Below are 13,171 nucleotides of genomic sequence, written 5' to 3'. Positions count from 1 at the left end.
GTTCTTTCTTTATAGTTTATTGTAGGCATACTATAAACAAATGAAATGCCTTTATCTATCATAACTTTTTAACTGTCTTTTACTTTTCAACACATGTTACAAATTGACAACATTGTGCTGACTGAATTGTGAAATGATACCACTAAAGGCAAATAGCTCTAATAAGTTACCCTCTTTCTTTCTCCAATTTGTTTTGATTCGCACTCTTTATTACTTTATAGCAAGTGTGTTGACTGAAAATATTTTACAATCTGATAAAAATCGTTTCAAACTCCAAAAGTAACAAGTCTAGGTGAAAGTAAGTTGCCAGTGCAAAATTAAAAACTCCTATAAAACAGTCAAGAGCTGACACTGGCCAGCCGCACCTGAAATCACCTACCTTCCCATACCTGTGCCTTCCTCATCTCACACACACATTTTTACACACTAGTGACAGTCACACGAACAGAAACAAATTGCTATTCACAGCTATACACACACTAACAACAAGAAGAAGGTAAACCAATGCACACACATACACAATGCCACGCTGCCAAATACTCACATATGCATATTACTTACACTTGCATATTCAAACTATAAACATATTGATCTCCACAATTCTAAGCCTTGTAACTACTAACCCAAACTTCTTCACCAAAGACATGTTTGCATAAATGATTGAAAATAACTTTTATACTTTTATCTCTTGTTAATGTGGTTCTTGGTAAACCTAAATATGCTATTGTGGCATAAAATGACCTTACCAAAGTCAGGGACCATGCTAGAACCTAATATATAGCCAATTTTAGCAATCTTCTTTAATTTCTATACTCATCAATTGTAAACTTGGTACAATATCAAATATTTCAATATTAAAAATTTCGAATCTTCAGGTGTATTTTATACTTAACTCGTACCTACCTGACATTTTCCACAATGCAATGAAGTGGTTTCAGTTTTTAATGTTTATTTGTCTACATATTTTTGTGTTTAAGGTAGCCAACTCCTATTATATTCTTCAACTTGTTGAACCATTTTCATAAGTAATCTAATTTTGTCCATTCTGTCCATTGTTTCTAATCTTTTTATAGCATTAGACTTAATGTATATTAGATAATTTTTTAAATTTTTTTATTCAATTTTAACCCCAAACAAGGCACAGTGCCACTTTGAAGCAGGGGGCTATTATCAGGGACTTAATTAGCAGGGTCATTATGAAGGGAGATGAGTAGAAAGATGATTGTTCACATTACACTTGAACTTCTGCATATCAGTACAGTTGGGAAAGCAGAATCTCAGAAAGGAGTTCCAAAGACCCACAGTTCTGGGGAAGAAACTATTGGAGTAAAAGGCTTTCTTGCACCTAGGGATCTCTACTTTAAAGGGATGAAACTTAGTAGCTTGTCGGGTTTGTCGAGGGTAGTTATGTCGGAGAGGTACAAGTGTTTGCAGTTCGTCAGAGCATTCACCATTAAAGTATTTGTAGAACAGGCAGAGGGATGCAACATCTCGTCGATGGGACAGAGGTTGAAGCCTAGATGACAGTTCAGGACCTATCAGGTTGGCGACTCTCTATTGAACCCTGTCCAGGAGTGAGATAATGTATAAATGTAAGTCTATACATCATTCTTTGCACATTGCTTCTTTTTATCGTTTTTAAATGAATAGTTTGCATATTCTTCTGTTGTATGAGAACAATATATTCTGTATATTTTATCTACTAACATGTCACAGTTCTTTCTTTATAGTTTATTGTAGGCATACTATAAACAAATGAAATGCCTTTATCTATCATAACTTTTTAACTGTCTTTTACTTTTCAACACATGTTACAAATTGACAACATTGTGCTGACTGAATTGCGAAATGATACCACTAAAGGCAAATAGCTCTAATAAGTTACCCTCTTTCTTTCTCCAATTTGTTTTGATTCGCACTCTTTATTACTTTATAGCAAGTGTGTTGACTGAAAATATATTACAACCTGATAAAAATCGTTTCAAACTCCAAAAGTAACAAGTCTAGGTGAAAGTAAGTTGCCAGTGCAAAATTAAAAACTCCTATAAAACAGTCAAGAGCTGACACTGGCCAGCCGCACCTGAAATCACCTACCTTCCCATCCCTGTGCCTTCCTCATTTCACACACACATTTTTACACACTAGTGACAGTCACACGAACAGAAACAAATTGCTATTCACAGCTATACACACACTAACAACAACAAGAAGGTAAACCAAGGCACACACATACACAATGCCACGCTGCCAAATACTCACATATGCATATTACTTACACTTGCATATTCAAACTATAAACATATTGATCTCCACAATTCTAAGCCTTGTGACTACTAACCCAAACTTCTTCACCAAAGACATGTTTGCATAAATGATTGAAGATAACTTTTATACTTTTATCTCTTGTTAATGTGGTTCTTGGTAAACCTAAATATGCTATTGTGGCATAAAATGACCTTACCAAAGTCAGGGACTATGCTAGAACCTAATATATAGCCAATTTTAGCAATCTTCTTTAATTTCTATTCTCATCAATTGTAAACTTGGTACAATATCAAATATTTCAATATTAAAAATTTCGAATCTTCAGGTGTATTTTATATTTAACTCATACCTACCTGACATTTTCGAGAATGCAATGAAAGCGTTTCAGTTTTTAATGTGTATTTGTTTACACATTTTTTGTGTTTTAGTAGCCAACTCCTATTATATTCTTCAATTTGTTGAACCATATTCATAAGTAATCAAATTTTGTCCATTCTGTCCATTGTTTCTAATCTTCTTATAGCATTGTTTACCACCCAACTGACAATTTTATTCTCGAGTGGTTTTTAGCCTTGATATGTGGTGACTCATTATTATGAAATAACATCTTTTCCCTCTTGTGGAGCTAGACCTATGCCATATGGAAAAAAACTGGTTGTCAGGCTTAAGTTATTTCTCTCAAATTTTGCAGCAAACATGAGATTTTGTTGAGAAATAAGACAAGATATTTTGTAAGTGAACTGCATTAGCACGTTGTTTGAGAAATAAGACAAGATATTTTGTAGGGAACTGCATTAGTACGTTGTCGAGAAATATGGCAAGATATTTTGTAGGGAACTACATTAGCACGATGTTCGAGAAATAAGACAAGAAATTTCGTATGGAACTGCATTAGAATGTTGTTCAAAAAATAAGACAAGATATTTTGTAGGGAACTGCATTAGCACGTCCTCAAGAAATAAGAAAGACATTTTGTAGGGAACTGCATTAGCATGTTGTCGAGAAATAAGACAAGATATTTTGTAGGGAACTGCATTAGCACGTTGTCGAGAAATAAGACAAGATATTGCTCCCTCTTGTGGAGCTAGACCTATGCCGTATGGAAAGAAACTGGTTGTCAGGCTTAAGTTATTTCTCTCAAATTTTGCAGCGAACATGAGATTTTGTTGAGAAATACGACAAGATATTTTGTAAGTGAACTGCATTAGCACGTTGTTTGAGAAATAAGACAAGATATTTTGTAGGGAACTGCATTAGCACGTTGTCGAGAAATAAGACAAGATATTGCTCTTATTAACCCCCATAACATCTCACTAAACGGGCTGGAATTATGAACTAATAGAAAGTATAACTAATAGAAAGTATAACTAATAGAAAATATAACTAATAGAAAATATAACTAATAGAAAATATAACTAATAGAAAGTATAACTAATAGAAAATATAACTAATAGAAAATATAACTAATAGAAAATATAACTAATAGAAAATATAACTAATAGAAAATATAACTAATAGAAAGTATAACCAATAGAAAATATAACCAATAGAAAATATAACTAATAGAAAATATAACTAATAGAAAATATAACTAATAGAAAATATAACTAATAGAAAATATAACTAATAGAAAATATAACCAATAGAAAATATAACCAATAGAAAATATAACTAATAGAAAATATAACTAATAGAAAATATAACTAATAGAAAATATTACTAATAGAAAGTATAACTAATAGAAAATATAACTAATAGAAAATATAACTAATAGAAAATATAACTAATAGAAAGTATAACTAATAGAAAATATAACTAATAGAAAATATAACTAATAGAAAGTATAACTAATAGAAAGTATAACTAATAGAAAATATAACTAATAGAAAATATAACTAATAGAAAATATAACTAATAGAAAGTATAACTAATAGAAAGTATAACTAATAGAAAGTATAACTAATAGAAAATATAACTAATAGAAAATATAACTAATAGAAAATATAACTAATAGAAAATATAACTAATAGAAAGTATAACTAATAGAAAGTATAACTAATAGAAAGTATAACTAATAGAAAATATAACTAATAGAAAATATAACTAATAGAAAATATAACTAATAGAAAATATAACTAATAGAAAGTATAACTAATAGAAAATATAACTAATAGAAAATATAACTAATAGAAAGTATAACTAATAGAAAATATAACTAATAGAAAATATAACTAATAGAAAGTATAACTAATAGAAAATATAACTAATAGAAAATATAACTAATAGAAAATATAACTAATAGAAAGTATAACTAATAGAAAATATAACTAATAGAAAATATAACTAATAGAAAGTATAACTAATAGAAAATATAACTAATAGAAAGTATAACTAATAGAAAATCTACGCTTATGCGTCATGTTTCACACATCGTTTTTTTTTTTGTTTTTTGTTTTTTTGTAATCGTTTTATATGTTTAATTCGATTTCTGACAGTTCTCACAATTATTATTACATTTTCTTTTGGTGTCAGTCTCTTAATTGTTGTTTTCTTATCTTTTTTGTAGGCCATCAAACTCCTTCGATGTTATTGCTAGGGAAGAAATTTGGCTTATTTTATATCGAGCAGAACTTTGCAGATGCTAAAGGTCTACATTCTAAAAAACTTGTCGATGGTCCTTACACCATCGCAGCACTGGCTGTCGATGCTGAAAAAGGGATTGTTTATTTCACTGACATTACCGAGAAAGTAAGTGTGCACTTATTAAAGTGTATCTTTTTGGCAAGGTTTTCTCATCTAGTCTATATACTATTAATACTAAAACTCTAAGGATCTTGATTGTTTGTGGTTTCTTTGTCTTCATGTACATTGGTTTAGAAGCAATAATACAAAACTGTAATTTCTTTGGTTAAACAGTTAAATTCATCAAATTTTATAATGTAATGAATTGAACAACCTATTATTTCAAGTAGTTGAATGAAGCCGCGTTTGAATTTGATGGAAATTACTGAGAATTAACGATGCAATAAATACACAATGCCACACTGCCAAATACTCACATAACTTTTATATTTTTATCTCTTGTTAGTGCGGTTCTTGGCTAACTCAACGACACTATTGTCATATAAAATGATTTTACAAAGGCCAGAGACCATGTTAGAACCTAACATATAGCAAATTTTAGCAATGCACTGAGAATGAATTTAATTCTCCACTCATATGTTGTAAACTTGGTACAATACCAAATATTTCTATTCTTCAGGTGTAGCTATAATTTCTTCGGTTTAATATTTCATTTCATTAAAATTTACAATGAAATGGGTGGAATAACGTATTATTTCAAATAGTTGAATAAAATAAGCTGTTTGCTTTTGCAGCGGAAATTACAGATAATTAACGATGCAATATTAGAAACCAGATTTAATCGAGTAATGTATTACTCTTTTGTGCCGTGAAAAATAATGAGGAAGATAGGAGTGATACTTACGTATATATAAATATTCAAGTTATACTTATATATATATTTATACTTATATATAAGTTATAAGTTATACATATATATATATATTTATATATACTTACGTATATATAAATATTCAAGTTATACTTATATATATATATATATTTATACTTATATATAAGTTATAAGTTATACATATATATATAAATATTCAAGTTATTCTCTTGCTAAGTTTTTTGTTAACAAGGAGACCAGACCATTGGCTCTTTACTCAGGCAAACAAATTCGATACTAGTTGTTACTAAACCCTGTTGGCGGGTCGCTTAAAAAACATTTCTTTTTTGCAACTCCGACCATTGCTTGCTCACTTTTGAGTATCGACCTTCAAACCATTCTTTCTTTAACAATGAAAAATAAATAAATAAATAAACAGTTTTACTATTACTACTCATATAAGTAAATCTTATATTTATTTAATGAACTTTTTAAATCTTAAAAAATCTTGTAGATTATTTTTCTAGTATTTACATTAAGATTTTCATGGATAAATTTCTTTTTATACATTAAAAACACCATTAAATTAACATTACTTAAAAAAAAAAAAACTCAGTGGACATGTGCATTTATTCCTTACTAACTGGACGTCCGGCGTTGCCCGGTCGTGCAATACACTTAACCATGATATTTTAATTCATGCAGATTGTGTTTGTATTATTATAGAATCAATCATTAAGTTAACTTTGTGTGAAATTTGCAAAAGATAGGCTCAATCGTTTCGGAACCTATAAGAAAGGAACTCACCCCCCCCTCACACACACAAAGTGATTTTTATATAATAGTAAAGATAAATTTCTTTTCAATGATTTTTAAAAATTCTTTGGACTACTATCGATTGAATCACCAAAGATGAACCACTCCCATATCAACTAAAAACATTATTAGATATTCTCTAATTATGTGGAATACTCTGCATTAGCTACCAAAAAATAAAAAAGAGTATTACTCAATTTTTAGCAGGTAATTCAGTTTGTTTTGTCAATTTGGCAAATCCCTCTCCTTTTTCAGGTTCATATTTCTCCAGGATTTCTTCATCACATTAAATTATTTCTTATTCAATATTAAAAAAAAAAAATCCAGATTGCGATATCTATTGGATATGAATTTTATAAGGAAAAAACAATCACCCCTCACCTTTGTTCCAAATCTGAAAATACATTCATAAAAGCGAGTCAGAAATGTTAGGTCAAACAGAATGTTTTATTTTGGAGATAAAGTGGAGGTTACTGTCACTGTATACTGGACCCGTAACCCACCAGAGTCCTAGGGGCTCCGTATGATGGGTGGACGGAGGACCAGCTGGGTTGTAAGGGCTCTGTATGGTGGATGGATGGTGGACCAGCTGGGTCGTAAGGGCTCTGTATGGTGGATGGATGGTGGACCAGCTGGATCGTAGGGACTCCATATGGTGGGTGGACGGTGGATCAGCTGGGTCGTAAGAGCTCTGTATGGTGGATAGACGGTGGACCAGCTGAATCGTAGGGGCTCCATATGGTGGGTGGACGGTGGACCAGCTGGGTCGTAAGGGCTCTGTATGGTGGATAGATGGTGGATCAGCTGGGTTGTAGGGACTCCATATGGTGGGTGGACGGTGGACCAGCTGGGTCGTAAGGGTTCTGTATGGTGGATAGATGGTGGACCAGCTGGGTCGTAGGGACTCCATATGGTGGGTGGACGGTGGACCAGCTGGGTCGTAAGGGCTCTGTATAGTGGATAGATGGTGGACCAGCTGGCTTCACTTGATGCTGTAATGGGTGAGTGTCTGTGTAACATCAAAGCATTTTCCTGTCCAATTAAAGATGTTTTTGGCCCTCTTATTCTTCTATCTTCTCCTTCTTTTCCCCTAGACTGTTATTTGTAGGAAGGTCTTTGTGAGTCCTTCTGAGCGGGTTATATGTCCATACCATGTGAGTTTCTTTTTTTTCACCATGTTCAGTAGGTTTTCATAGTGACGCAATTGTCGAGTATCCTCTCTGCAGACTTCTTTATTGGTGATTTGGTCCTTGTGTTATATTGTTGGATAACAGTTGCCTAATGTTTTTTTTAACGTCTCGACGTGAACTCAAAGTATTTTAAACCAGTGGAAATCATTCCAAATGTAATGTTACTCACGTTTACACATGGGATCTACATGTTGTAGCAGTCTACGCTGCTAAAGAGACCAAGACAGAATAACTCGAACTCACTTTTTTGTGCAACCGCAACATTTATTTCCTCATTTTCCCACCACGTGTGACTTGTTGCTACGGCTGTGACATCACCCACGTCTCTAACGTGATCGTCCTCTCTAATGTGCTCTCGCTCTCTCTCTCTCTCTTTATGGTGTTCTTTTTTCCTTACTGTGACATCATTTCACTCACAATTCGATGTTTGTATATAGCCGTTTGCGCTATGTTACCCCCCCCCCCAAACTAACACGGCTATGTGAATATAGTAAGCCGACTCAAAGTTATAAACTCCTATAAAGCAAATGGACAAAATCTAGAGACATGGAGAATTCTCAAGCAGGTGCACATTAAACAGAAATTACGCCAATGCATATTCCTGCAGGGAAGTTAATATCGTTGAAAGGGAGAACGTGTTGGGTTTTAATTAAAAAAGTGAGTTGTTATACTGTATCTCGTTATTTTGTTGACTGTTATTAAAGTTAAGCAAAATGAAAAAAATAAGTCGATAGAGGATCCATTTAATTTGCCCAAAGTCAAAAGATTGATTATAGTCGTTCGCACAAGAGAAGTGTCAGTCGATGCATCATTTGTGAACTGTTGATTTCTTAGCAAACGTCATAATAAAAATCAACAGGATCCTGCAGATGTTTTAGCCTGTTTTTAGTTTTAATAAAATTTGTTTCTATTCTTGTTTCTTTTTTTTTTTTTAGCCTGTTTTGTTTGTTTCTTTTTTGTTTCTTTTCTTCCTTTTTTTTCTTTTTTTTTTCTGTTTTGTTTGTTTCTTTTTTTTTTGTTTTAGCCTGTTTTTAGTTTTAATAAAACTTGTTTCTTTTTTTTATTTTTTATTATAATATAAGGTAAAAACCTTTTTTAGTTAGAGCATATACGAAATGGTAACTCTTAATAAGAAACAGTCTCTTATGTGCATGCACTACCATGCAGATGGGGTTGCAGCCCCGGACATGTAAATTGAGGGTGGGGGAGCCATTCAACCATATTCAACTATCTCCCTTTCTCATAATATTTCTCAGTACTAGGACTTACAGTTGAGTCTTTGAGGTATACAATCAAGACCTCTGCATGTCACTGTGTAGTAGTGGTGTTATAAGCAGCAGTGACAGCTGCCATTATGATTTTCAATCTTTACTTAATTTCTAAGCTTGGCGTTGATTGGTGGAAGCATTTGACTTCCTTTCTCGCTTGCCCAATCAGAGGTCATCTCTCATGCAAGCTGAGCACATGATGTTTACTTCCTCTTACTTACTCATGAAACTTAGCTAGGGATTTTATCCTCGATCCCCCCCCCCCTCAAATCAACAAAGATTAAAGCATTCTTATAATGACCTGGTCTCTGTTGATTGCGGTGTAATGTTGGTTTTGTGCAGTTCTAGAAGATCCACCCTCCCAGGCTTTGCCTTTTCTCTTTAAGAAAGGGGTTAATTTATTGCTAATTGCCTGAGGCGCCCTGCCGGGAATGACGATGTGGCTGTACAGGCATCTTTTGCAGAGTCAGAGGGCTCCTTCTCTTGAGCACAGACTTTTTCAATCCCGCTTTCCAATGCTGGTATTACAGTTCTTGAAGTGAGAGAAAACTATATACCCCTCTTTTTTACTCACACGATAAGTGCTGGCAACAACTCTATGTTGCTCGGACCAAATCCCCCCCCCCCAACACACACACACCGTCGAGCCGTCTGGCTCTATGAACCCAAAGCCGACTTCACAAATTGATAAAAGTTCATTATTGGATTTTAATTATAAGGTGGAGCTCGAAGATTCAAACCTGATAGATAAAGCAAAAACTACAAAAAATAAAAATAAAAATAGGCAAAGAAATAAAAAAAAAATAAACAAAAGCATTACCCCTCCCCAACATACACACACAACGTCCACCATATCTTTATGTAGCTAGAATTAAAGTCTGTTAACTTCCCACTTCAGATATGACCTGAAGAGGGGTAGGTCGCTTTTTCCATACTCCTAAGCTAAGGTTAAAAAATGTTTCTATCTAACTTTTGAAATCTATTTTGTGCTAATTACTGCTAACTGTTTTCTTATTACAGCTTGGACTTAAAATCTCGTAACTAAATTTTACCTATCTTGTCTTGCTTTTTTTTCTTTTTTGTTCTGAAATCTTTTTTGTCAAATATACCAATATTGTCTTATTACATGTAAAACGAAAAGGAAAAAAAAAGTCACCTATAAAAACGAAAACCTCCCAAATTAAAACCTTGAATAATTATCTAAACTCAAATGTAAATTAATATTAAACCGACTTCACAAATTGATAAAAGTTCATTATTGGATTTTAATTATAAGGTGAAGCTCGAATAATTCAAACTCGAGATAGATAACGCCAAAAACATCCCCACATTAATATGGGAGGGGAGATTATCTTCAAAAGGCATCCTGAATTGATAAGTAGATATTAATAAGTCCCTTTTACCTATTCCTCTCCCTTTTTTTTTTTTTAATGGAGAGTAGATAATACAGTGGGTGTGTTATCGGCAGCTCCAGTAACTCTCGCTTCTGCTTTTTTTTCCTCAGTCCTCATTCAAATGAGTGATTTTTCTGACAAAGGGTGAAGAAAAAGCTGCTTTCCAGGTCGGTCGTACTTGGTGAACAGTAGTCTGAGATGTCGGAAAATTTTCTGTCTCTATGTCTATCTTTGTGGCCATGTCACTAGTAAGGGTACTGGAGGTAAATGTTTCATCTGGGTGACATTATCCATCTGATAGTTAGGGACCCGAACCTTGGATTAACCACTAAGGATGCTGTCCTATCAGCAGGCACAAAGTACTGGGATTGCTGTATTGCCATTTGGTGAATTGGTTCTGGACCATGCAGTAGTCTCTGGTGGGGCCTCTCGATGCCATACTAGTGGGTAATTGTGATGGCTTTACCTTATCATGTGCTACATAAAAAAAAAACATTTCCTGTCCTTTTCTCTCTTACTTTCCCTCTCTATCCTGCTCTAACCAAGTATTCCGACCTGTTCCACAAATCCCAAAACCTCAACATCTCCAGAAAAAAAAACTTGAATAAACCTAGAACCCCATCTTCCAATGTAGACCCCTACTACCATGTCTCCTCCAACATCAGGGGTATACGTTTCAACCTTCCAGAGGTTGAAACCCAATTACAGGATACGAAACCGGACATATTCTTTCTAAATGAAACTGGAATAGGGCCGAACACTTCCCTAGATGAGTTCATAATTAATGGATACTCTAACTTAACATCTAAATCTGACCCCCAAGATCGCCATGGGCATGGAATATGTGCCTACATTAAAGATGGCTTCCCGTGTGGCAGGGATATCTCCAGAGAAGATCCTAATTTACCCTATATGTGCTTCTGGGTTGCACCTGCTTACACCACTGCATTTATATTTGTCCTCTATCGGACCCATAACAATGGAGTTACTATCTTTAAGAGTATATCCGAGAAAATAGACCACATCCTTTCTGCACATCCCTCGGCTAACATCCACATCTGTGGTGACTTCAACGTCCATAACGTGGAATGGCTGACCCACTCAAATAAGACAGACGATGAAGGGAGGTTCTGTCATGATTTTGCCATTGCTTATGACCTTACTCAGATTGTTCATGAGCCCACCTGTGTGCCCGATACTACAGGTCAATATGCAAGCCTCCTAGACCTTTTTCTCTCAACTTCCACTGAGCTATGTTCATGTTCCATTCCTTCTCCTCTAGGATCCTCCGACCACTCTGTCGTATCAGTTAAGATAAAAATGAAATCTAATAAGTCCCCAGACGTACCCTACCACCGTTCTGTATACCGATACTCCATGGCTGACTGGGATAGCTTCTGTACATTCATATCTGATCTACCTCTGCATTGCATGTTTAGAAAAGATGTGTCCTCTATAGTATCAGACCTGACCGAATGGTTAATTGTAGGCATAGACCGCTTCATACCATTTAAAAAATTCCAATAAAAACCTAATAGCCAATCATGGTTCTCCCCAGAATGTGTTGCTGCCATCGCGCACAGAAATCCCGTTTTCCATAGCTACCAATGTAATAGATGCACTGAGACTAAAGCTGCTTTCAGGAACGCAAGCAACCACTGTAAAAGAGTAATAAAAAATGCAAGAGAGCTATATGCCCAGTCTGTTAAATCCAAAGTAGCTGATCAGCGGCTTGGTTCCCACCAGTTTTGGCAAATAGCAAATAGGATCCTAAACAGAAGTGTGCGTTCTATCCCAACCATTATCAACGGACCAGAGGTCATCTCGTCAGCGTCAGACAAGGCCAAACTATTTGCCAAGAACTTTGCAGCTAATTCTACCCTATGCGACGAAGGCCATCAACTCCCCATATTTCCTCCTATAACACAGAACACGCTAGGTAACATACAAATATCTGTGCATGAGGCCGCCAAGCTAATCAAGAATCTTGATTCCAGTAAAGCAACTGGCCCTGACGGCATCCCAATTATAATGTTAAAAAAGCTTCAACCAGAACTTGCTTCCATACTTACGAAACTCTTTAAGCATTGCCTTAAGGAGAAGTGCTTTCCAACACCCTGAAAAACCTCATCAGTATGCCCTGTATTTAAGAACTCAGGCGATAAGTCATCTCCCTCTCAGTACAGACCAATAAGTCTCCTGTGTGTCATGAGTAAGTTGCTGGAATCCATATAAAATAGAGAAATAGTCAACCACCTCAGCAGAAATAACCTTCTTAGTGACACGCAATATGGTTTCCGTTCTGCAAGATCTACCGCAGATGTGCTAATTGTTATATCTAATAGGATTAGTGAATTTCTTAACAAAGGCTTCTATTCTAGGACAATTGCTCTTGACATATCAAAGGCCTTCGACAAGGTATGGCATAAAGCCCTACTTCACAAGATTTCCAGCTACTGTATAACTGGAAATGTTTTCTCTTTCATTAAATCATTTCTCTCTGATAGGCTCATAAGAGTAGGGGTCGATGGACAAAAATCAGAGGCCTGCAGTATTAATGCTGGAGTCCCTCAAGGGTCAATCCTGGGCCCAACTCTCTTCCTGATCTATATCAATGATCTCCCTAAACACATACTTAAATCATTCGTTGACATATATGCTGATGACACGACCATCTACGGCAACACATCAAAGGCTGTAAATGACAAAGTTCTCTCTGATTCTCTCTCCTCTGATCTCGAGCGCGTGGTTCAGTGGGGGAAGTCGTGGCTGCATCTAAAATGC

General features: G+C 34.8%; 1 protein-coding gene across 4 annotated transcripts in view; it reads left to right on the top strand.

The window, feature by feature from the left end:
- LOC145277627 (uncharacterized) overlaps positions 1 to 13,171 on the top strand; it is a 171,076-nt gene that overhangs the window by 84,670 nt on the left and 73,235 nt on the right. For all 4 annotated transcript variants that reach the window (XM_080129183.1, XM_080129182.1, XM_080129185.1 and 1 more), the window contains one exon: positions 4,832 to 5,013. In XM_080129183.1, coding sequence (XP_079985309.1) covers positions 4,832 to 5,013 — 182 coding nt within the window. The remainder of the gene's footprint in view (positions 1 to 4,831; positions 5,014 to 13,171) is intronic.

Source organism: Euprymna scolopes, chromosome 6 (genome assembly GCF_053919585.1).
Source record: "Euprymna scolopes isolate OS-2025 chromosome 6, ASM5391958v1, whole genome shotgun sequence".
Classification (NCBI taxonomy): Eukaryota; Metazoa; Mollusca; class Cephalopoda; order Sepiida; family Sepiolidae; genus Euprymna; species Euprymna scolopes.
Note: the sequence above shows the minus strand (reverse complement) of the source record. Positions and strands in the feature narration are given on the sequence as shown.